The 25,246-nt window shown below is 37.8% G+C and overlaps 1 protein-coding gene across 3 annotated transcripts in view; it reads right to left on the reverse strand.

Annotated features, from left to right (window-relative positions):
- Positions 1-25,246, reverse strand: part of PDLIM3 (PDZ and LIM domain 3) — a 41,633-nt gene that overhangs the window by 14,333 nt on the left and 2,054 nt on the right. For 2 of the 3 annotated variants that reach the window (XM_024219253.3, XM_024219255.3), the window contains exons 2-3: positions 8,710-8,861; positions 6,578-6,662 (exon numbers count right to left, since the gene is read on the reverse strand). In XM_024219253.3, coding sequence (XP_024075021.1) covers positions 6,578-6,662; positions 8,710-8,861 — 237 coding nt within the window. Of the gene's footprint in view, positions 1-97; positions 286-6,577; positions 6,663-8,709; positions 8,862-25,246 lie in introns of all 3 variants that reach the window. The other variant, XM_024219254.3, reaches the window with a different exon arrangement.

Raw genomic sequence — 25,246 nt, forward strand, 5'->3', positions numbered from 1 at the left:
AAAATAAAACAGCAAGAGCTGGACTTTTGAATGGACAACAAAACAGAGTAGTATTGCCACAAAAGACCATGTAATATAAGTAAATACCAATACTTACTTTTGAGGTGAACTAGGAATTAGACCCCTCAGTTGTCCCTGAAGAGCGTCTTGAATATTGCCAGATGAATACAGCCCAATTGGAGAATTATAGGAGGAACTCACTACCTGTCTTTTGTCATCAATGTTTGCTGCTGCAACAAAAGGCTGGGCCCTTCTGTTATGAGCTGTACCAATAGGCTTGAATTCCTGTACGTAATAGGCAGACAAAATACACAAAGCTACAGTGCACACTGAAGCTAATAACGAGCAAAATTGACAACACTGGAATTTGTTAATCTCATCTTTCTCCGCTGGAATTTAAAGACTTGATTAAGTAAACCCAAAGGTTACACAGACATTCTGTGTTTATCCATTAAACTTTCATGCGCTGAGTAATCCATGTATATTCAAATATTATTTGTCTGCCTTGTGAAGACAAATAGAATGAGTGGCATGTTTGCAAATATACGTAAAACCTTCAATAATTTAGTAATTGGTATAAGGGTTGCATATAATCATATACACTTAAAAAGTATTTTTCTCTTTTTTCACTGTTTGCTTTATGAATTTTGTCTATAGTAAGCTTAATTGTTTACCTTAATTGTTAGCTAGTCCCTGTCCTCTGTTGTTTGCGTGTGTTTGTCACCCAGCAATAGGGGAGAGAAACACATTTTAAAATAGGGAAATGAGATTCTAAAGCCAAAAAATTTGGCAGGGGACCATTGGGGAAGGCATAGCTCCTGAAATTATTTGTAACTGAAATAGACTAAATTTCATTTCTAGGGAAGAGGTCAATGTCAGAGCTTCTATTAGCCCATAAAAAAGAAAAATCATAGATACATAGGGTGCCTACCAGAAGATGCAAACAGAAAAAAGCGGTCTATTAAAAGAGAAAGTTAAGAAATAATGAACTGAAGAAGACTACAAGAACAGCACGTAGGTAAATCAACATAGAGAAGTTCATTTGCAGTTTTGTGTTGCTGTACATTGTGAAGGGGATGCAATGTGACAGTATATTAGTAATTAGATATTATCTTTCACTATCATTGAGGATCATTTCTAATTTATGTAATGTATTTGATTCACAGTATTGGAAATTGATTCAATTTCATCATATACATTTAGGTCACAATAAGCAAATATTAAAAAATCCTAAAAATTGTCATTTCATCTAATTTTTAATTGTTGTTGACAAATGAACAGAAGACGTGACATCGTAATAGCATCTTCACAATGTTACAATGGTCAAAAGTGTGTTTGCATTGTTGCAATTAGTTAGACTTAAATTCCCTTTTCTAGGAAAATCATAATGTGCACAAAATGTCAACGACAAAACATACAGCAGCTGTTAAAACAGTCCAGCTCTTGTGTTTATCATACTTAAAACTAGGAAAGTTGTTCCTTTATACTAGAAATTTAGTAAGATCCAAGAGCATTCAAAGTCAAAACAGGAATAAGAAGGAATTACAATATTTAATTATGTTGTTATAGCTAACAGATGACCTTCTAATCAGTACAGGGCTAAGTTATTTTCATTACTATGTTCATGTCAGAAACAGAGGGAAGGTGGCTCAAGCAGTTTACACGTATGAACAGTGCTCATAGAATGAGTTCAGGACTGGGGCCACATATTAATTAATAATATATTATTATTCATGTTGTATTCTTTAATAAAAAGTACATTATTGTTTATGTTTTGGAGGTGTCCTAACACTGAAGGACCTTTAGTTTAACTCATAGCACAATGTTGGGAGATGTAAATTGGTGTCAAATGAAGGTGTGGGAAGGGCAGGGACTCGTATTTTAGCATAATTATCATGCTTTAAAACTTGATTGCAATTACTAATACATTCTGATCATATATATGATGGTGATTATTGGATTCTTTTTCTGGTTTTGTTTAGATTTCTACCCTTAGCTATATAATAATAAAATTAGGGAAAGTATAACATCTTTCCTATTCAAAAATCAAATCACACTGAACACCATATTTAAAATGACAGGAAATCCACAAAGTAAGGCAGAAGTAAAATATAATTTAAAAAAACTACTGTAAGAAAAACAAACACAGTCATTTTAGCCAAGGTTAAAAAAAGGGAAAAGGAGAAAGAAAAGTGTATGATATACAGCACTGTTTCACACTGCTAGTAGAACATAAAAGAACAAACCAAAAGAAGTGTTTATTATGAAAGCAACATGCATTAGCCATTTTAGGCAGACTTATTTTCTCTGACTGTTTAAACTAGTGGAGATCCTTATGTTCTAAATTGCTTTGTTACATAACACTGTGTTTGGCTGTGTTACTAATACTAATAAAATGGTCTATTATTTCACAATATTTATCCATCATATTACATCATATTTCAATAGAAATGAAAAAGCTGGATATTTTCTATCAGAATCAATCAAGGTGGTCATCAAAAATAGCTCTCAAGCAGCATTTCCTATTGTTAAGTAGTATTTCTGCCGTAGGCTTCACTGCTTGCCCCTGCCCACAGTTCTTCCTGGAGTAGGAGGAGAAAGTGTGCTCACCACACTTGCAGTAAGTCCTTGTCCAGCTGGCTAAAAGAAATGAGGGCGCTCTCTCTGCAACTAGTCGCAGAGGTGGAAGAAGGGGGAATGTCTACCTGCAGAGAGTGGTAAGAAGCAGGAAACAGCTGAATCAGGTTGGGGGGGAGGCATTGGCCTTCCAGCTGACCAAAAGGGTGTTGGTGTTTATACCTTGTGCAGTCTCAGTGAAGCCCACTTTTACCTTTATTGGGCTGGCAACACCCACCCTCCCACCCTTAGATTCTGAAAAAGGACAGGGTTCTTTCATGATCCATTGTGGGCATCACACTAACCCTTTTTCCTTGGGGGCTTTTCCTTCACCTTCCCCACAGCAAGGTTAGGGTCTGGCAGGGTGAGGCAGTGGGGTTAGGTTATAAAGTCATAACTCAGTAAGTAGAACTTGTGGCAGATGTCCAGTGCAGATACTAGTTATGAAAGGGATATGGTTATGAGATAAAATTGATTGGAATAGGATGTAAAAGAAAGCATTCTTTAGGGAGCTGAGGAAGGGTGGGGGTGGGGGTGTGTGTTCAGGGCGCCTATGTCTTATATGGCAGGGTGCCAAACTCCCCTCTTTTTGTAGCCTCTGGATGGTGGGGTCCAAGTGAGTGATTATGTGAAAATGATTAAGGGAAGGATGATGACCTGCACTGTAAAGTATATTGCCGAGTATTCCCAGATATTTTAGGTGAATAATGTTGTGACCTAATTACACCACATCCATTGCCTCCTTTGTTTCGTTCTGTTGTGGCTGAACAGTGTGTGTGTGGGGGGGGGAGATGGGGCAGTATTCAGTGCTGTGTATAAGAGCCTATGAATCTTCTAAACTCTGTGAGACTACTTAGCCTATTTCTTTCTTATGCTAAAGGTTCCTAGTTGAAGTTCCATGATTGGAACTAGGTGAATTATTTTTAATTTTTTAAATTTTTATATGGCCTCCTGTGAGCTTCTGGAGAATGGCTGTGCACCTGCTGAAATTTAAATTAAACTGAATTCTCTGCTAGCATGCTGGAGCAGTGAATCACTTATAATGTGTTTTATATTTTTGGTTATTTGTAATTGTAATTTTAGAACTCTCAAACAGAAGTAATACATTTCTCAGAGTCATTGATTGTCATGTAGATTTTTGCTCAGGCATGCATGAATCTTGATCTATATTATTTATGTACTGTTTAATGTTCAGTTTTTAAAAACAGTAATATTCTTGATTTTTTTTAATGTTTATGATACTTTACTTACTGTAGTAAACATTAACTTTATATTAACAAAGATTTCTGTCTGGCAGAGAGTCAAAAACTGTGGCTGGATTTTGAAAAGGGTCCTGTGTTTACCACAACTATGACCTGTGGAATAAGTTCAAAAGAGACTTAAGAACAGGAAATGCTTTTAATAGAACTTGATGGTTTCCTGCTTTTGCAGACCAACTCATGGATGGACAAGCTTTTTAATGTAGTGGATTTTGAGTATAAGGAATATACAATGCTTTGGGATTTGTTCATTAATCTTGGCATTTAAGGCCTTTATTTAATTCAGGCATTGTATCCATCTTTCTCTCAGTTTTCAACAACCTTAAATCAATGTGACTTAAACCAGCATTTATTATAGATGCACTATAATTCACCAGCTCAGGCTAAGATATGAGGAACATTAAGAAATTTTGCCACTATATTTCTTTTAGTAGCAGAACTTATATGGCAGTCTTCAGGTGTTGTGTCTAAATATGCAGTAAAATAAATCTCCTTTAATTTAAAGTTTCATCTATTTCAGAAACAGAATTAATAATGTCATTTTTGTGCAGAGTAGATCAGTATGATGGATGATCCAGAACAGTGGTGGGCAACTGCGGGCTGCATGTGGCCCGCGGGCCGACGGTTGCCCACCTCTGCTCTAGAATGATAGTACTGGATTTCAAATGTAAATACTCCCGTAAATGGTTCATCATATTTGCTTACAAGCTCAACTACTTTTCTGAAGACCTATCTGTTGCTGACTATATATAAACTTTTTTTATTTCCCTTTTAAGGGAAGAAGTAGACATGCAAATGAATGTTGACTGTTTAGTTTAGCACTGTGGTTTTCAAACTTTTTTCATTTGTGAACCCCTTAATAATTTTGAATGGAGGTGTAGACCCCTTTGGAAATACTAGATACAGTCTGAGGACCCCCAGGGGTCCACGGACCACAGGTTGAAAACCACTGTTCTATGGGAATGACAACATTTTGTGGACTCCTTAGACATAGTCTGCACATCCCCAGGGATCCATGGACCACAGGTTGAAAACCACTGCTATAGCAGGAGCAGTTTTTCTGATGACAGTAATGGAGATAGCTTTTCAATAATTTGTTGCCAAATAGTACTTAACTGTTCAACTACATTATGTGTTTTTAAAAAACTGTCTCCTTTAGGCATAGAATTATAATGGTGTAGGCTTGTTGTCACTCAGATTTTTTTTTCTACAGCTTTTTCTATTTGGAGGAAACCCTGACATTACAAAAGCCTTTTCTTCCGTGTATGTCCTAGATACCCCACAAAACTATGCATTTAAAATAGTTGTATCATTTCTTGATGCCTGGTAGCATACTACTAAAATTACTATACTATTTTTGCTAAAATACATTGTACTAGTTAATACAAAGGTTTGTAGGATATTTGGAAAAAATAGGTAGAATTGGAACCTTGAGATTATATTCATGTTTAAAAGCCTGTCAGAGCAGGATTGCATCACTTATTTCATGGAATTCACTGGGATGGACTCTGTTCTTAAATTTATTGTGGAATAGAGAGTCATGATAATCTATCATGGAATAATATATTGAAATATTTGTTTTGATGCTGTCCTGCCAGCACAATAATAATCTTTTTTCAGCTAAGATTGAAATAATAATATTTATGTACACCTCTACCTCGATATAACGCTATCCTTGGGAGCCAAACAACTCTTACCGCGTTATAGGTGAAACCGCGTTATATTGAACTTGCTTTGATCCACTGGAGTGCGCAGCCCCGTCCCCCCGGAGCACTACTTTACCGCGTTATATCCGAATTCGTGTTATATCGGGTCACGTTATATTGAGGTTACGGTGTACTAAGGCTAGAGAATGTATGGCAAATGGAACAAAGCACTATGAACCACATGCTGAAATCTATCCCCTACGGCCTCTAGAGCTGCAGTTAAAGTGGATAGTTATACATTGATCAGTGTGGACCTGGACATCCCTCCCACATGCAGATCTGTACAAGGACTTCTATATAAGTTCTAGGCAGGGGAGAATTCAAACCGATTTCATTTGCCTTGCTCGTGTGCAGGGATAAGGACTTTACCTTTCTTAGCTACAGATAGAATGTTCCAGTTTATGACTAATCCATTTGATGGCTGTCTGAATAGTTTAGTCTTCCACAAATTCAGAATTTGCAATTTTCTAAAGCTCTGTGGCTTTGCATGGTGCCACAATTGTTTATTGAGTTAAAGATACTCAACCTTACTGCACCACCCAGTTCAACTGACTGTCACATCACAAAGACTGCTGCTATGGTATTATAACTGAATAATTTTGATATTTGACATTTAGTCCCATCTGAAGAAATAAAAAATATGATGGATGAAATATCAAAAAGAGATACAGCAATTTAAACAACATTAGTATCAAAGGAGATATTTTCTTTCCATAATAAAACTATAGTGAAGTGTAAAGTTTTGAGAGAACGTTTGAGGCACTCTGCAGTTTTTCCACAAGAGAATTTTAGGTTTTATTTAAATGTAAATGTGAAATTTAAAATGTCAATCATTTAAAATCATGTCCATGTATTTAATACATTTTATGATTTATATCAAGTTAAGTAGACAGTTAGTGGAGGAAATGTGCTATAAAGAATTATGACAATGAATGAGACAATTTAGAATGTGAAAAGCTATATTGAAATATGTTGGTGACTTATAAAACTTCTTACCTGTGGATCAGCTTCCAAATTTATTTTAAAGGGATGAGCTTTGCCATCTTCTGAAACTTGTGGAGACCATAATCTACTTTCTGCCCTATAAATAAGAGAAAAAATCCCTCCCATAAACATGGCACATATACATGAAATATATACACTGCAAACTTAAAATCTGAAGTTTGTTCAAAAATCCTTTTGAATGTTTTAACATATAAAATTCTTTTAATGACGTGGACAGAATCTTATGTGTTGTTTTTGTGAATTTACTAGTCAGAAAATGTACATAGTAAGTTATACATGAAGATACACTGTACTAAAGATTATGTATGGCTCTATAATAGTTTCTTCTTGAGTTCAGGTTTCAGAGGGGTAGCTGTGTTAGTCTGTATCAGCAAAAACAACGAGGAGTCCTTGTGGCACCTTAGAGACTAACAAATTTATTTGGGCATAAACTTTCATGGGCTATAACCCACTTAATCAGATGCATGGAGTGGAAAATACAGTAAGCAGGTATAAATATACAGCACATGAAAAGATGGGAGTTGCGTTACCAAGTGGGGGGTAAGTGCTAACGAGGCCGGGTAATTGCTAACGAGGCCAATTGAATCGAAAGCTTATGCCCAAATAAATTTGTTAGTCTCTAAGATGCCACAAGGACTCCTCATTGTTTTTTCTTGAGTTCAGTGATACCAGGAGCAGCAGGCCCTTTGTACCTTTCACCTGAGGTTCTCAAAGCATTTCACAAATACGAATTAAGCAAGCCTGAAAAGCAACCATGTGAAGTTATTACAATTTCAATTGGGAAAATGCAGAGACTTATGGCCTGTTTTTCAAAATTAGGTAAGTGCAATTGACATATGTAAAAAGCATAATTTGAGCATGAATTGTTACAGTTTTGTATGCAGACTGGGTAACTGTGCAAATGATCCTTTGCGTCCCTTTGGCATGCATAATAGTAGTAATTATATGTGTAAATTTAGAATTTTTACATGCTTACTTACACATATCTTACTCTGAAAATCAGGCCCTAACACTGACATACATCAAGTCAGTGAGAGAGCCTTAAATAAAATGTAGATTCTCTGACTCCCAAACCTGTGCTGTAGCCACAGTGCTCTCGCCAATAAACATGTTTCTTGACATGAAAAGGAGAACTGCAGTAATATGGTCAGCATATTTTAAAAGTTATTTCTGTGGCAATTTAATGACTGAGTTAAATTTTCATCTGTGGCTCATATATTTAAAACACTGATAAATTATGGACTGAGTTTACAGCTGCCCCATGCACAGAATTTTCATCAACCTTAGTAGAAATGTTGTGAGAACTACAGCTGCAGATTCAGGCCCAGAAAACATAATTTTATGAAGCACCTTGCACTCTTGTGATCCCAAAGCATTGCCTAAAGGACTGAGTCATTTGTTATTATGCTATCTATTTAATTTAGACCTTGATTCAGGAAAACACTTAAGCATTCACTTAACTTATAAATATGTGCTTAAGTTCATGTTGACTTCAAACTTTAAAGGTAAACACATGCTTAAATGCCATCCTCAATAGGGATGCTTTCCTGAATTGAGGCTTTAAGCCATGATCCTGCAACTGGTTTTGCATGTGTTTAACTTTACAACCATCTGTAGCCCCGTTGATGTGAATGGTACTACTCATGTTAGTAATGTTAAGTATGTGCATAAGTGTTTGCAGAATTAGGGCCCTAGATTGTAATGGCCTGATCCTGTGAGATGCTGTTCCCATTGAAGAAGAGATGGCCAGCACCTTGCAAATTGGACCCCTGGTCTCCTGTATGTCTGTAAAGTTCCATGCACATTAGTGGTGCTACAAAAATAATACTGATAGTGCAGGATTTATAGACATGATCCAAAGCCCATTTAAGTCAATGGACAGAAAGTGTAAAAACCCTTATGAATTCAGAAATATCATACACAGAATCTTAGATGCTGGTATCTATTTAATTAAGAAATGGAATACTATCAATTAGATCATTCCTTATTCTTTTTGAAAGGATCCATGGAATATGTAATGTCTACCTAGACAGTCATCGGATAAGAGGAAAAAAGACCTCAGTTTCTTAATGTCTCCTCCAAAAGTAAATATGATGTTGTGGTCCATACATATAATGAAATACCTCTCAATTTTGAGACAAAGTTGATGTGATGCTGCTTTAATTCTCTCCTGTGCATCATTATGAGTCATGTTCTCTGTACCATAGCCATCAATAGCTAGAATGACATCACCAGGACTTAAATTGGCTGCTGAAGCCTTACTTCCTGGAGTAATCTAAAAGATATAAGAAAAATATAATTTATTTTTTACTAATTTTTTTAATTAAAGCACATCTGTGAATCTCTCTAAATAACAGTAATATTAATTTTCACTTTTTGAATACTCTGTGTATTTTCTAATATTTTACCAGGTTTGAGACTAAAATGTAATGTAATCCCAATATTAAAAACAAAAATTACAGCAAGAATATCTATGCTTTCTCAGAAACAAGCAAAAAAATTGAGTGCACGCTTTGTCTCTAATTGTTCACTTCTCCTAATTAATTCTACCTGTTGTCTTTACAGCTATGCTGTCACCGCGTGGTTTTGAAAAGAAAATAAGAAAAGGTTTTTTTAAATACACATTTCCTAAAAAAATCCAGCTGCATGTAGAAACTCTTTCAGGTTTTATCTATTTTCCTCTGCATCCCCTTTGTTTTTCCTTTATTTTTTTTTATCTAGCTGTTATATTTTTCTTTGCTTTTTACAAGGCTTTTTCTGTGTAAAATGGTTTAAATATTTATTAATCTAATAAAATATAAATCCAGACAAAATATTTGCAAACAGGAAAGGCTGGCAGCTATAATTATGACCTTAAAAAAGGCCATCCCTCACAAATTCTGGATGTCATCCTTGCCTGTGAATATGAGATTTTACACACTTCTAAATTGACGCTATATTTCTATACAGGCCCTCTACATTACACGAAAAATATTATGGTGACATTTAAAATCCAACCAGATAAGCCATTTTACACCAAACCAGCATTTCATCTCAACAGATTTGTTAATTCACAGCCTTTGAAGGACCAGATTGTACCTTTTAGACACTGACCATCATTGAGGTTGAAGCAGAGCTACCCCTCTATCCTTACCAAAAGATCATTCTTAACTGCTGGGAAAGAGAAAAACCAGCTTTTAATGGGAGAAGAGCAATTTGTTCCTCCTGTTGCTTGTAGCGGCCCTTTTCAACCTGAGCAGCTAGTCAAAGTTTGGGTCCCCCGGGATGTTCCAGGTGGAAGTAGAAATTGATGGAGTCTGGTATTTTCTTTGATGCAATCTTGTTTATTTACAAGGAATGTACAAAATCCTGTGTCTCTCAATGCAGAAGGAATCAAGAACAAACGGAGCATTTTTTAGCTTACAGCCCCCAAGACTCTTTAGCAAAAAACAGACCCAAAAACTCACTCTCTAGTTTTTTTCCAGGATCACACTGGGTACATCTACCCTGAAAACAAACAAAAAAAACCAACCATGGCAGCGAGTCTCAGAGCCTGGGCCAACTGACTCAGGCTCATGCTGCAGGGCTAAAAATAGCTCTGAAGTTGTTCCTGCTCAGACTGGAGCCTGGGCTCTGATACCCACCACCCTCACTGGGTTTCAGAGCCCGGGCTCCAGCCTGAACAAGAATGTCCACACTGCTATTTTTAGCCCTGTAGTGCGAGCCCAAGTCAGTTGCCCCGGGCTCTGAGACTTGCTGCTGCAGTCTAGACATGCCTATTGTGCTTACAGGCTTCTGCTTGGCTTTCTTGCCTCTCCTCCTCTCTCCCTTGTTGTCTGGCCTCTGTTTCTGTGTATTTTCACACCCTTATGCACACCTGGTCACAATACCCAGTTGAACCCTTCGCCCACATAGTGCTAGTTTCTGGGCAGACTTTCTTAGGCTTTGTTTTAGTTGTGGCCCCTTAATTGTCTTTTACACTATCTTAAATGGAGGACTTGTTCATACATCAGTTTGAATGAATTTTTAACTCAGCCCATAATAAGGTTTCACCTACAATAAAATCCCCCCACTCACCTCAGCCTTGTCTGTCATCCCAATGAGGCCTAAAATGACGATACCCAATAACCCCACCCTAAACAGAAAGAAATAATTTAACATATTGCTACTGATACAAGCTTAACTATTTACATTTCTACAGTATCTTTCTGTCAGGATAGTTTCATATCACCTTTCAGTCAGCCCCTGAGGAATGCCTATTGTTTCTGCTGAACTTGCTGGCTGAAGCAGACCCTGCCTGTTCTATCTGAATGGGGAATTCATCTCTGTAACAACTTTTCTAGCCTCAACTTCCACAGCTACATTCTCAGATTTGCGGGGGAGGTGGTCAGGCAGGCAAGCTGAAGTTCTGTCCATCAAACTGTAAGAACTAGCCTCTGTGTCCACTATGAAAGGGGATTTGAAACATGGATAGGCCAAGACAGGAACAATCACAAAAGCCTTTTTCAGTGTGCTGATCACTTTCCCTTTTTTTCTATTTGCTGCTTGTCAGAAACATTCAGCAAACAAATGGGATCAGTTTTTATTTCAGGTTCACAAGAGCTTTAGCAGCTAAGATTACCCTGAGACCCTGGGTCTCAAAACAGATTTCAGCCACTCTATCTTTCCTTTGTTGGAAAGCTACCAAAGCATGTAGCTGTTATAATGCCCCCAGGGGCAGGACAATTTTTCCACTGCAAACCAATTACCTACAAATAATTTATCCCACCTGGGCCGTATCTTTAAAGGGAATTTCACAGATTGAATTTGTAAGATACCTTTCCTGACATTGATTACACAGTTAATAGCCAAGTATCAGAGAGATAGCTGTGTTAGTATCCACAAAAACAACGAGGAGTCTGGTGGCACCTTAAAGACTAACAGATTTATTTGGGCATAAGCTTTCGTGGGTAAAAACCCCACTTCTTCAGATGAATGAGTGAAAATTAGAGATACAGGCATAAATATATTGGAACATGAAGAAAAGGGAGTTACCTTACAGGTGGAGAACCAGTGTTGACAAGGCCAATTCAGTCAGGGTGGATGTGGTCCACTCCCAATAATTGATGAGGAGGTGTCAATACCAAGACAGGGAAAATTGCTTTTGTAGTGAACCAGCCAGTCCCTATTCAAGCCCAGATTAATGGTGTTAAGTTTGAAAATGAATTGTAGCTGTGCAGTTTCTCTTTGAAGTCCGTTTTTGAAGTGTTTTTTTGTTGAAGAATGGCTACTTTTAAATCTGTTATTGAATGTCCAGGGCGATTGAAGTGTTCTCCTACTGGCTTTTGTATGTTACCATACCTGATGTCTGATTTGTGTCCATTTATCCTTTTACGTAGAGACTGTCCGGTTTGGCCAATGTACATGGCAGAGGGGCATTGTTGGCACATGATGGCATATATCACATTAGTAGATGTGCAGGTGAATGAGCCCCTGATGGTGTGGCTGGTGTGATTGGGTCCTCTGATGGTGTCACTAGAGTAGGTATGGGGACGTAGTAGGCAATGGGGTTTATTACAGGGTTTGGTTCCTGGGTTAATGTTTCTGTGGTGTAGCCATACTCCTATTATTGTTGTTTGACTGCCAAGCTCTAAACAAAATCTGTGGGGTTGGTCCTTGTATCTCCCCTAACCTTGTCCCTTCAGGTTGGTGTTCCTTCATTTCCTGAACTGGGGAAGGGGCTTTCACTGGACACTTTCAAGAGTCTCTCTTGGCCTATCTTATATTGATAACAATCCTTTCTGTGGCCAATTTTGTCACAGTACCAACGTTTAACTGAACTGTTTCCTTTAATTTTTGCATTATTGCCAATTTCCCTTGTTTTACACACCAAATTTATCAGTTTTTCTTCTTATTCAATAAGGTCCTGAAACAGATTAGAATCTCTTCTTTCATCGTACATATGGGACCACAGAGCTGTATTTACAGGGCTCATGGTGATCAGCTTCCATCGTCTACACTAGCAGCTACATTATCTTCTGGACACTGTTACAAGAAAAGATGCAAGTTCTGTGGAAAATTGGATTCCTTTTGCTGATTTTGATCTGCAAGTCCAAGTCCAGCCAAGCATTTATAAATTGGTCCATTGCCAGTTTAGCGTTGAGAGCCTTGATGGTATCTGGTGATGCTCAGAACATAAGTCTTTGCAGGTTCTCTGCCAGCTCACATGGGATTTCTTCTTTCCTTCTACTTCTAGCTATAGCCTCTTAGCGGTACCTGGGCCAGATCAGATTGATGGCTAACTCCAAACTGCATGTCAAGGGCTTGTACCAGGTCTGGCTAATTCAGTTTTTTTTTCTGTGGGTAAGTTCTGTAGCACAATTAGAGCTGGCCCACCCAAGTTGGCTGATAGTAATCCCGCTTTCTGTCTTTCCTCCCAGCCATTCATTTGAGCTATAATGTTGAACTGAGCCAAATGAGCCTCCCAGCAGCGACGACCCGTGCTTGCTGATAGTGGGGGAGGGAGGGCGGCAGAGTGAGGGCAGCCAGCTTCAGCAGTGTTACTGAGCATGCTCAGTCCATGTGAGCATGCTCTGTATAAGCCAACCAGCAAATCTGGGGGGGGGAGGGGCATGTGACCCTGCATGCCCTTCCATGCGTCGCCTCTGCCAGGAAGTTTTTTCATTATTTGAGCTGGGACAAACCGACTTGTCCCCTCTGAGCCTTGGTGGGTTACAAATGGGGCAGAAAATTGTTGTAAATGTCTGGTATTACCCTAGTCCTCCGGCTGGCTCAGTTCCTCATCCAGACAGCTATCTTCCACTGTGGTCTGTGACCCTTTGATTTCCTTCTGGACCTGAATTTTTCAACTCAAGTCCATGCTGCAACTCATCTCAGCAAGTTCCAAATTGGCCAAAGTCTGTTTGGTTTCCACTGCTTCATGGAAAAACTTTAATCAGATTGTTGTTCACCTCATCAATCTGTTTTACCATTCTAGCCCGGGTATGTTGCCACTGGGTTTCCCAGTCTGTCCAAGTGTTTTTTAGTTGCAGCTCCATACAACAAACTCATCTCAATGTGGAAGTTCTCTCTGAGCCCTTTCTGGGAAACCTCCAGCTCTTGTTTTAGATCTTGTTTTAGGTCTTGTCTTAATTACTTTTGCGAAGTCTCCAGCTCCTATTTGAGGTCTTGTTTTAAATCCTGCTGGCCATTTTTTATTTCTGCAAGAACCTCCATTATTTGTTGCATCTTGGTTCAACAGGAATACCACCAGCTCACAATCTCTCTACTTGGAAACTGGATCACACTTCTGACACCAGTGTTGCCACTTTTTGGCCTGAGCTGCTTGCTAAAAATTCAGTGTCTAGTAGGTTGCTCCAGTTGGGAGTAGAAATTGGTGATAGTTGGGTATTTGTTTGATGCAATTTTGCTTATTTACGAAGAACGTACAAAGTCTTGTGACTGTGAATGCAGAAGGAATCAAGAACAAAAAGAGCAGTTTCTTACCAAACTGCCTCTTCAGTCAACACAAGATCCAAAAGATTTATTTATTTTTTTCCATGATCACATGTGCTTACAGCCTCCTTCTTGGGTTTCTCCCCACTCTCCCCCCATTCCCAGTTCTTGTCTGTTCTCAGTTTCTGTGTGTTTCATACTGCCATGCACCTGTATGAATGTGACCCCTCTGCCCACATGGTGCTAGTTTCTGGGCAGACTCTATTAGGCTTTGTTTTCAGTGTGGTCCCTTGATTGTCTCTTACAACAATCTTAAATGGAGGACTTGTTCATACATCAGACTTGTTCATAACATTCCCAACAGTATTTTGACATGGTTTCTTTCATGGTAAAGGAAATACGCTTTAAAACCTGTGGTAGCCAATCAAGAGTTTCTCTAGTGACTAAAAGCGACTGTTCTCTGCAAAGATACAGAGACATTGTTCCAACCTGAAACACAGTGTTTTCTAGAAATTCTGTTAGGGTGACACAGGGTAATGCTTAACTACCACAATTTAGCCCTGTGTTAGAAAACTTGCCCACATTAAGAGCATTCATGTATTATATATTTGTACAGCACCTCATACAAAGGGGTCCAACTTGGTTGTGGCCTATGGGCACTACCACAGTATGAATAATAATTAATAAAATAAACGAATAAATACCAAAGTGATTCTAGTTTCTCACTCTAATAAGAGCTTTAAATTTAAGCTTTAAATAAATAAATGAAAGAAAGTGCTCCTAATTCAGTACATTTGAAAATGTCTCCATACAAAATGCACCATCAGCTGTTTTCAGGTATAACACTATTTACAGCCAGCCCTGTAAATGAGTTAAACTGATAGGTCTGTAAAGGGTGTTAATACATTTGTCTTGGGGTGAAGCATGATTGTGATAGAATGATCACAGATTCTTAAATCTGAGGAAAGGACAAGAGGCAAAGGCCCAGATTCTGAAAGTTTTCAAATCAGTAGGAGTTAGGCACCTAATATCTTTGAGAATCTTGCAATTACAAGGGGAGCAAAATATCTGACAAAACAGTCGTAACAAAACTTTGTATTCTTTTACTAGCCCAAGGTTTTAAATTTAGTGCACAATAGCACGCTTTTAAGCAGATTCCAGTGTTTCCTCTCCCATTGATATGGTAGAATCCTACCTGGCTAAACAGCCAGTGCTCTACCGGCATGGCCGGCTCTAGGCACCAGCGTTCCAAGCATGTGCTTAGGGTGGCACTTTTCAAGGGGCGGCACTCTGGCTTTTTTTGTTTTTGTTTTTTGTTTTTCTTTTTTGCTTGGGGTGGTAAAAAACCTGGAGCCGGCCCTGTCTATAGGGATTCTTGCTCTCTGCAGATCAGCTCTTTAGTTCTTGGGGGGATAGCTCAGTGGTTTGAGCATTGGCCTGCTAAAGCCAGGGTTGTGAGTTCAATCCTTGAGGGGGCCACTTAGGGATGTGGGGCAAAATCAGTACTTGGTCCTGCTAGTTAAGGCAGGGGGCTGAACTCAATGACCTTTCAAGGTTCCTTCCAGTTCTAGGAGATAGGATATCTCCATCATATTATATTAATATTATTATTAATTCTTTGGAGGTCTTGTGGAAAGGAGAAGCTTCAGATTAATCTCTTCTCCCGGAGGCTCAGAAGTAGTTGCTGATATAGCTCCGTGTGTGCTGCTGGGGCAAGTGTCATCTGGGTTGTTGACTGGGAGTCTTTAGATCTGCTCCTTCAGCTCTTTAGAAGTGGCCTGGCCATGTCTCTCAACTTCACACTGTCCCAGCTGTTGGCTCTTACTAGGGTAGCACTAAATTGATGGAATAGTGTCATGTAAACACCAAGGGACAGGGGAGATCCCAGGATGAAGGATAAATTGTATTGGGGTTGCCAGTGGGGAAATATAAGTGGAAAGCAAATACATAACTTGTAAAAAATTAAATTCCCTTGCTACAGTTTTTGAATCCCCTAGTCCAGTGGTTCTCAACCTTTCCAGACTACTGTACCCCTTTCAGGAGTCTGATTTGTCTTGTGTACCCCCAAGTTTTACCTCACTTAAAAACTACTTGCTTACAAAATCAGACATAAAAATAGTGTCACAGCACACTATTACTGAAAAATTGCTCACTTTCTCATTTTTACCATATAATTATAAAATAAATAATTTGAAATATAAATATTGTACTTAACTTCCAGTGTATAGTATATAGAGCAGTACAAACAAGTCATTGTCTGTATGAAATTTTAGTTTGTATTGACTTCGCTGATGCTTTTTATGTAATCTGTTATAAAACTAGGCAAGTATCTAGATGAGTTGATGTACCCCCTGGAAGACCTCTGCGTACCCCTGCTTGAGAACTACTGCCCTAGTCTGTAAGAGTATTGTGGAAAGAAGATCCCTCCTCTCAACAACAGTGAATATAAAGCCCTTCAGCCTTGTTTTCTCTGACAGTATGTCTCTCTTGTACATGGCTTTGGGCTTCCGATGATCTTCTGCAATTTTTTTCAATGATATTCCCAGGCATCTTTAGTGGGACTTCCCTCTGCCTCTTTAGGACACTTGTTTTTACATTACATTACATCCTTCCTGTGCCAATGTTGGTGCACAAGGTAGACACTAGTCTACTTCATACCTCCCAGTCATTTGCTTTTGCTTTCATATGGTGTGGAGAACAGCTGTTCTGCCCTCCCTACTAAGGGTTCTCCTTAAGAATTCTCTTAGGTGCCCTCGTTTTCTCACACCAATTGGTTTCCACTTGACAACTTTGTGTAGGAGTCTGCATGTTGGCATGTGGTGTACATGCCGCAGATATGTTTAGAGATTTCTTCTGATTCTGGTGGAGATGAGCTGCTGGTTGGTGATTTCTCAGATCTCTTTGTTGGTGTTGAAGTCTTTCCATTCAGTGTCGGGAATTTTTTATAGACACTGATTTTTGAAGTTGTCTTGTTTTCTGTCTCACTTTTTGGTAAATCTCCAGCTTTTGCAGCTATATGTTAATACTAAGATTATTTTAGTTGAAAATTCTCAGTTTTGTTCTGGTGCTGTATATCCTTGATTTTGATACCTTGTTGAGTTTGGTGAATGCTGTGGATGTTTTTCCTATTATTGATGTCACTTCCTTCTTGAGGTCTCCATTGGCTAGTATGGTGGTGCCCGGGTAGATGAACTGTTCTGCTTTCTTGATGTTTTTGCTTTCTAATGTGATGTTATTGCTTGATAGCTAGACTTTGAGGCTATTTGTTTAGATTAAGGAGAGAGACTTAACATTAAAGCAAAAGGATGACTTGGAGGACTGTTACTCTAAACAAGTCTAAAAATTCATATTTTGGAAGTTTATCCTAAAGAGAATCTCATACCACTGATTTGGAAATATGGAATTAAAAACCCTGCAAGAGAGAGGTTATAAAGATGCATAATTTGTCTGTCCACCTATAGTATTTCCTGTCCGAGGGCAATGTGCATATTACTCACACCTTCCTCAAAAGGAATAACTTTTGCCTTCCCCAATACAATTTCAGTCTATAAAACTACTATCTTCTAGAAATCCATTTAATTTCAATTAAACCTTTGATACAGGAGTACTTTTTTACTTGCACGATAAAACAATATAACACAAACTACCAAATAGCAAAGTGAGTACATTACTGGCACAATTCATTCTCATGGAATTAAGTCCTTTTGAAATTGCCTGTAGAACGCAATAGGAGGTAGAACCATTTCATCTCTCAAATTTGGAATTCCACTATTTCTTTCACTATTTCTCTCACAAGTGTGTATGTACACATGTGGTGTGTGTACACACAAGCAAACACATGATAGAGATTTAAAAATTTCAGAGACAGATGTTTTATTTAGAAATGTCTTTCTTACATCATCCAATTATTTCTTTTGCTGTTTAACTCCCCTCCCTTCCCCCCAAGAACATTTTTCTGCTGCCTAAAGCTCAGTCTTCTTGTCCTCACCTTCAGGGCCCTTCAAAATTCAGGTTTTCCTGCACCTGGTCTTCTCTTATCATGTCACCACCTAGGCTGCTCATTTATCTTCTTCTCTCATAGTCCCCTTTGAAAATTTTCCCTTATCAGCTCTTTCATGGAATGTCCTCTTGAACTGATCCTTAAGACCACTGCTTTCTCCTTTGACAAATCCCTCTTCCTTAGCACAGTGTGGGCACTACTGGAATAACAATAATAATAAATTATGAAGTGTAGAATCGTTGGCTTCTGAATTCCATTTCCTGTCTTTGTAGCCAGCACTGATGACTCGTCAGGCAGGTGGTATCAGATCCAGAATTATTGATTCCTTCAGATACAGAATAGTCTCTCCAATGTGCTCTGAACAGACCATTATATGTAATTTTTGCCTATCCATTTCCAAATATCCCTAGCTTCCACTGCCAGGCAGTGTATTTATGGGAGATTACTGCACTGTCTAGTACTTAAGACATTTATGCCTCTGTGGTATTTGAAAGCATTCTGTAACTGCCCAGAAAAACACTGCACTCTTTCTTAGTTCTTAAATATTACATCACATATAAAATTGCTAACTGAGATTGTAATTTTTTAAATACATTTTCCCAGGAAATGACAGATTAACAAAGTCTTGTATTCTTGAAGAAAGAAAGATTCCATTAAAATCGTGGAATGTACCAATACCCCTGTGTCAATGCTAATGAAACCGTCTCTGTATTGTCTCTACAGGTATTACACTGCTACATTTCCATGCATGGCAAGAAATATTTTATACATACTTTATTATTAAGCTGTGGAACTCAAAACCACAGGATATTATTGAGATCACTAGCTAAATAAGATTCAAACTGTTTAGGCTCATAAATAAGGATAAAATCTGCAGTTACACTAGTTAGGATAAAAAATGTAAGGGCTATTATCATGCTCCAAAAAAGCTGACTTCCAGCTGTGGTCAAGAAAGAATCCCCTCCCATCAGATTATAGTAACAAACAACTAGTGCATTTGGGAATATTTCATCTTCCTCTAAAGCGTCAGGTAAAGGCTGCTGATAAAGAAAGGATATCAGATTAAATGGACCATTTCCCCATTCTGATATAACAAGTCCAAGGCATTAAATCTATTCTCTATCACATAGCAGTCTCTGTCAGAGATAACTGTCAAGTACACAGCATGTGGAATTAATGTTCATAGCAGCACAGGTACAGTTCTTCACTGTGGCATTTTTCTGCTCAGTCATTTGAAAAATGCATCAGGATTGGGGAAGGAAAGACAGAGTTTCTACATTTCTGAACCAACTTTAAATTCCTAGCTAAGGATACCTTAGGTGTGATCCTCTGGGTTAGAAAAATGGGTTTTTAGTAGTCAGATGCTCTATTGCCCCCCCAACATAAATCTCTCTCTTCCCCAAGAGTATGAGCAAGAGCAGAGTGAAGCCACATACGAACGGCCATACTGGGTCAGACCAAAGGTCCATCTGTCTTCCAACAGTGGCCAATGCCAGGTGCCCCAGAGGGAATGAACAGAACAGGTAATCATCAAGTGATCTATCCCCTGTTGCCCATTCCCAGCTTCTAGCAAACAGAGGCTATGAACACCATCCCTCTCCATCCTGGGTAATAGCCATTGATGGATCTATCCTCCATGAATTTATCTAGTTCTTTTTTGAACCTTTTTATAGTCTCGGCCTTCACAACTTCCTCTGGCAAGGAGTTCCACAGGTTGACTGTGCATTGTGTGAAAAAATACTTCCTTTTGTTTTTTTTAAACTTGCTGCCTATTATTTTCATTTGGTGACCCCCAGTTCTTGTGTTATGAGAAGGAGTAAATAACACTTCCTTATTTACTTTCTCCACACCAGTCATGATTTTATAGACCTCTATCATATTCCCCCTTAGTTGTCTTTTTTCCATTCTGAAAAGTCCCAGTCTTATTAATCTCTCCTCATATGGAAGATGCTCCATACCCTTAATAATTTTTGTTGCCCTTTTCTGAACCTTTAGCAATTCCAATATATCTTTTTTGAGATGGGGCGACCACATCTGCATGCAGGACTGGACCTACTACAGACCCCTGGGGGATACCACTCTTTACCGCTTTCCATTCTGAAAACTGACCATTTATTCCTACCCTTTGTTTCCTATCTTTTAACCAGTTACCAATCCATGAGAGGGCTTTCCCTCTTATCCCATGACTGCTTACTTTGCTTAATAGCCTTTGGTGAGGGACCTTGTCAAAGGCTTTCTGAAAATCTAAATACACTATATCCACTGGATCCCCCTTGTCCACATGCTAGTTGACCCCTTCAAAGAATTCTAGTAGATTGGTGAGGCATGATTTCCCTTTACAATAACCATGTTGACTATTCCCCAACAAATTAGGTTCATCTATGTGTCTGACAATTTTGTTCTTTACTATAGTTTCAACCAGTTTGCCCAGTATTGAAGTCAGGCTTACTAGCCTGAAATTGCCAGCCCTTTTAAAAAATTGGCATCACATTCGCTATCCTCCAGTCATTTGGTACAGAACCTGATTTAAATGATAGGTTACAGACTACAGTTAGTAGTCCTGCAGTTTCACATTTGAGTTCCTTCACAACTCTTGGGTGAATACAATCTGGTCCTGGTGACTTATTACTGTTTAGTTTATCAGTTTGTTCCAAACCTCCTCTAATGACACCTCAATCTAGGACAGTTTCTCAGATTCGTCACCTAAAAAGAAATCTCCCTCACATCCTCAGCTGTGAAGACCAATGCAAAGAATTCATTTAGTTTCTCTGCAATGGCCTTATTGTCCTTGAGTGCTCCTTTAGCATTTTGATCGTCCAGTGGCCCCATTGGTTGTTTAGCAGGCTTCCTGCTTCTGATGTACTTAACATTGTTTTTGCTATTACTTTTTGAGTCTTTGGCTAGCTGTTCTTCAAATTCTTTTTTGGCCTTCCTAATTATATTTTTACACTTCATTTGCCAGAGTTTATGCTCCTTTCTATTTTTCTCACTAGGATTTAACTTCCACTTTTTAAAGGATGCCCTTTTGCCTCTCACTGCTTCTTTTACTTTGCTGTTTAGCCACGGTGGCTCTTTTTTGGTTCTCTTACTATGTTTTTTAATTTGGGGTATACATTTAAGTTGAGCCTCTATTATGGTGTCTTTAAAAAGTTTCCATGCAGCTTGCAGGGATTTTACTTTTGGTGCTGTACTTTTTAATTTCTGTTTAACTAACCTCCTCATTTTTGTGTAGTTCCCCTTTCTGAAATTAAATGCTACAGTGTTAGGGTGCTGTGGTGTTTTCCCCCCCACAGGGATGTTAAATTTAATTATATTATGGTCACTATTACTAAGCGGTCCAACTATATTCACCTCTTGGACCTGATCCTGTGCTCCACTTAGGACTAAATCAAGTATTGCCTCTCCTCTTGTGGGTTCCAGGACTAGCTGCTCCAAGAAGCAGTCATTTAACCAACAAAGGGGAGAAGTTATTTTGTAATAAAATATAAAGACAGGAAATCTGTTGTTGAAATTTGAAATGTAAAAGAGGTATGAAATAAAATAAAAATTTCCTAGAGCGGAAATTCTGGTGATAGTGGTGGAAAACACTAAATTAATCTAAAGTAAGAGTTTTCCCTTGGAGCAAGCAACAAACCAAAAAAGTAAAAAAGAAATAGTCACATAATTAATGTATACTAACATATGTATTGTTGGTATTTCCAATGCACCTATCACCATAGAATCTAGGGCCCAGATGATTTTGAAAGGTATTGGAATGTTGCACTCAGCATTGCAGGGCCTAAGCGGGCCAGGATTTTATAAATGGATTGAAATCACTGGATGTTAAGTGCCTAAATACCTTAGCCTGGTGTAGATGACTGGCACAATACATTGGATATATCAGTAGACTAGATTTGTAGTAACAGAACCTAAAACCCAATGTATGTCACTCTTAATGTTTTTATTCATTGAGATCAAAGTCTATAAGACAGTGTGCCAATTTTTTCAAAACCTGCCATCTAAACTATTTATTTAATCAATATTTGAACATGCAAAGGGCATTTAGGTTACAAATCCCCATTTTGCATGTGTAAATGGGGGATTTGTGAAGCATAATTCTTGCATCCAGTTTTAAACATCTGGGCTGGGATTTTCAAAGGCACTCAGAGTAGACAGGAACTCATTTCCCACTGAATTTCAATTGGAATTGGGTGTCTAGCTTTCTTAGTCCCCTTGGTCCATAGTATTGTGTGTTTATTGGTCTAGTGTGCTGTGAATCTAAATCCCTTCTCAGATTAAAAAAATAAAGAGGAGGAAAATAGGGACGTATATCAGATATGCAAACATTTTGTGGGTGAGGTAACAACTTTACTCATGTGGGGTAATTTTCTTCAATTATATGATTTTGAGAAAAATATTTTCTTTCTGCAGTGCATTTATTCTATCTATTGATTTGTAAATTGCTTTGGGACATTGAATTATGAATACTTCAGAATCCACCTCTTTTGAAGAGAATAAAAAAGACAATCTTTGCATCTATGTTACAAGAAAATGTATATAGGTGAAACAGAAGTAATGTGTGTATACATAGTGAGGAGCCGTACAGCTCTATAGGAGAACATTAAGACTATGAAACTCTGAAGTTGATGAAGGTATCTCCTGTTCCCTTAAACATCATTTTTACACTTATTCATAATTTTTTTGGTTAAAGGGAGTTAAATTCTTAGAATGCATTATTCTTTTTATCTCAACTGTTCCCTCAACACACAGACACACACACTCTCTCTCTCTCTCTCTTCCCCCCTTCCTCCCAGGCACACTCAAGGCCTACTCTAAAGCAAATTGAAATAATTTAATTGGCTTCAGTCAGTGGGCTTTGGATGATTCCATAGACATAACATAAATGTAGGTAAGTTAAGTCCCAAGAATTTCAGCAATTGTTTTAATTTTTCTTATTAATTTTTTGCTTCTTGCTTTGTATGTCCTTATGTCCTGCTAATAAACACATTCTTTTAACTTCTATACTTAGCCCTTCCTGAATATCATACTCTGTGGTTTTACGTTTGCTTGAAACACTCAAGAGGATTGTCTTACTGTGGTTTGGTTAGGTAAATCACACATGGGTTTTTGAGATGACATCTGTTCTCTAAACAGGTGTACGATGATCCCTGATAGCCTTACACATCACTCTGTTACACCACTAATAAAGATTTTCTCTGATTGAATAAGGATTATAGCCAACTGCTGTTACATCTGGCTAAGGATTTTAGTCAAAAGGATAATTGGAAAGATGCAATAAACTATCAATTTCTGTTTAGTAGGGCTGTCAAACAATTTAAAAAATTTAATAGTGATTAATCGCTCAATTAATCGCGCTGTTAAACAATAAGAGAATATCATTTATTTAAATATTTTTGGATGTTTTCTACATTTTCAATTTCAATTACAACACAATACAAAGTGTACACTGCTCACTTTATTTTTGAATACAAATATTTTCACTGTAAAAAACAAAGAAATAGTATTTTTCAGTTCACCTAATACAAGTACTGTAATGCAATCGCTTTATCATGAAAGTTGAACTTAAAAATGTAGAATTATGTAAAAAAAAAAATGGATTAAAAAATAAAACAATATAAAACTTTAGAGCCTACAAGTCCACTCATTCCTACTACTTGTTCAGTGAATTGCTCAGACAAACACGTTTGGTTACAATTTGCAGGAGATAATGCTGCCCACTTCTTGTTTACAATGTCACTTGAAAGTGAGAACAGGTGTTCACATGGCACTGTTTTAGCTGGCATCTCAAGATATTTATGTGCCAGATGTGCTAAAGATTCATATGTCCCTTCATGCTTCAACCATGATTCCAGAGGACGTGCGTCCATGCTGATGGGTTCTTCATGTTAACGATCCAAAGCAGAGTGGACATGTTCATTTTCATCATTTGAATCAGATGCCACAGCCGAAGGTTAAATTTTTTTTTTTTTGGTGGTTCAGGTTCTGTAGTTTCCGCATTGGAGTGTTGCTCTTTTAAGACTTCTGACATCATGCTTCACACCTCATCCCTCTCAGATTTTGGACAGCACTTCAGAGTCGAATGCTGTAGCTATTTTTAGAAATCCTACATTGGTACCTTCTTTGAATTCTGTCAAATTTTGTCAAATCTGCAGTGAAAGCGTTCGTAAAACGAACATGTGCTGGGTCGTCATCCGAGATTGCTATAACATGAAATATATGGCAGAATGCGGGTAAAACGGAAGAGGAGACATACAATTTTCCCCCAAGAAGTTCAGTCACAAATTTAATTAACGCGTTATTTTTTTACCAAGCATCATTAGGGTGGAAGCATGTCCTCTGGAATGGTGGCTGAAGCATGAAGGGGCATACGAATGTTTAGCATATCTGGTACATAAATACCTTGCAATGCCGGCTACAAAAGTGCCACGCAAAAGCCTGTTCTCACTTTCAGGTGGCATTGTAAATAAGAAGCAGGCAGCAGTATCTCCCGTAAATGTAAACAAACTTGTTTGTCTTAGCGATTGGCAAAATAAGAAGTAGGACTGAGTGGACTTGTAGGCTCTAAAGTTTTACACTGTTTTGTTTTTGAATGCAGTTATGGAACAAATTTTTTTTACTTTTTTATGTTACATTTTCACGATAAAGAGAATGCACTACAGTACTTGTTTGAGTTGAATTGAAAAATACTATTTTTAATCATTTTTACAGTGTAAATATTTGTAATAAAAATAATATAAAGTGAGCAATATACACTTTGTATTCTGTGTTGTAACTGAAATCAATATATTTGAAAATGTAGAAAAACATGCAAAAATATTTAATAAATTTGAATTAATAATTCTATTGTTAAATTCTATTGTTTAACAGAGCGATTAATTTTTAAAATCTCAATTAATTTTTTTGAGTTAATCACATGAGTTAACTGAGATTAAGTGACCATCCTACTGCTTACTATTTTAATCCTTAAAAAGTATTTCTGAGGAATATTTTTTTCTTGTCATTATGCTAATTGGAATGTGAATAAATAGGTGTTAATTTTCATTATGTAAATTAAGTGAATATCCTTTGCTTTTCAACCTAGTCCTGCATGGAGCTGAGCACCACCTGAGAGTCTGAATGCTCACTAATTTTCTGGAAACTCTCAGCACCTTGCAGTATTGGACACTAACAAATATATGAAAAAAATCTAATCTGATTAGCAGGAAAAAGTCATTAATATCAAACAAATCCATCATTAAAATTCCTGA

Source organism: Terrapene carolina, unplaced genomic scaffold (genome assembly GCF_002925995.2).
Source record: "Terrapene carolina triunguis isolate 2854851 unplaced genomic scaffold, T_m_triunguis-2.0 Scaffold66, whole genome shotgun sequence".
Classification (NCBI taxonomy): domain Eukaryota; kingdom Metazoa; phylum Chordata; order Testudines; family Emydidae; genus Terrapene; species Terrapene triunguis.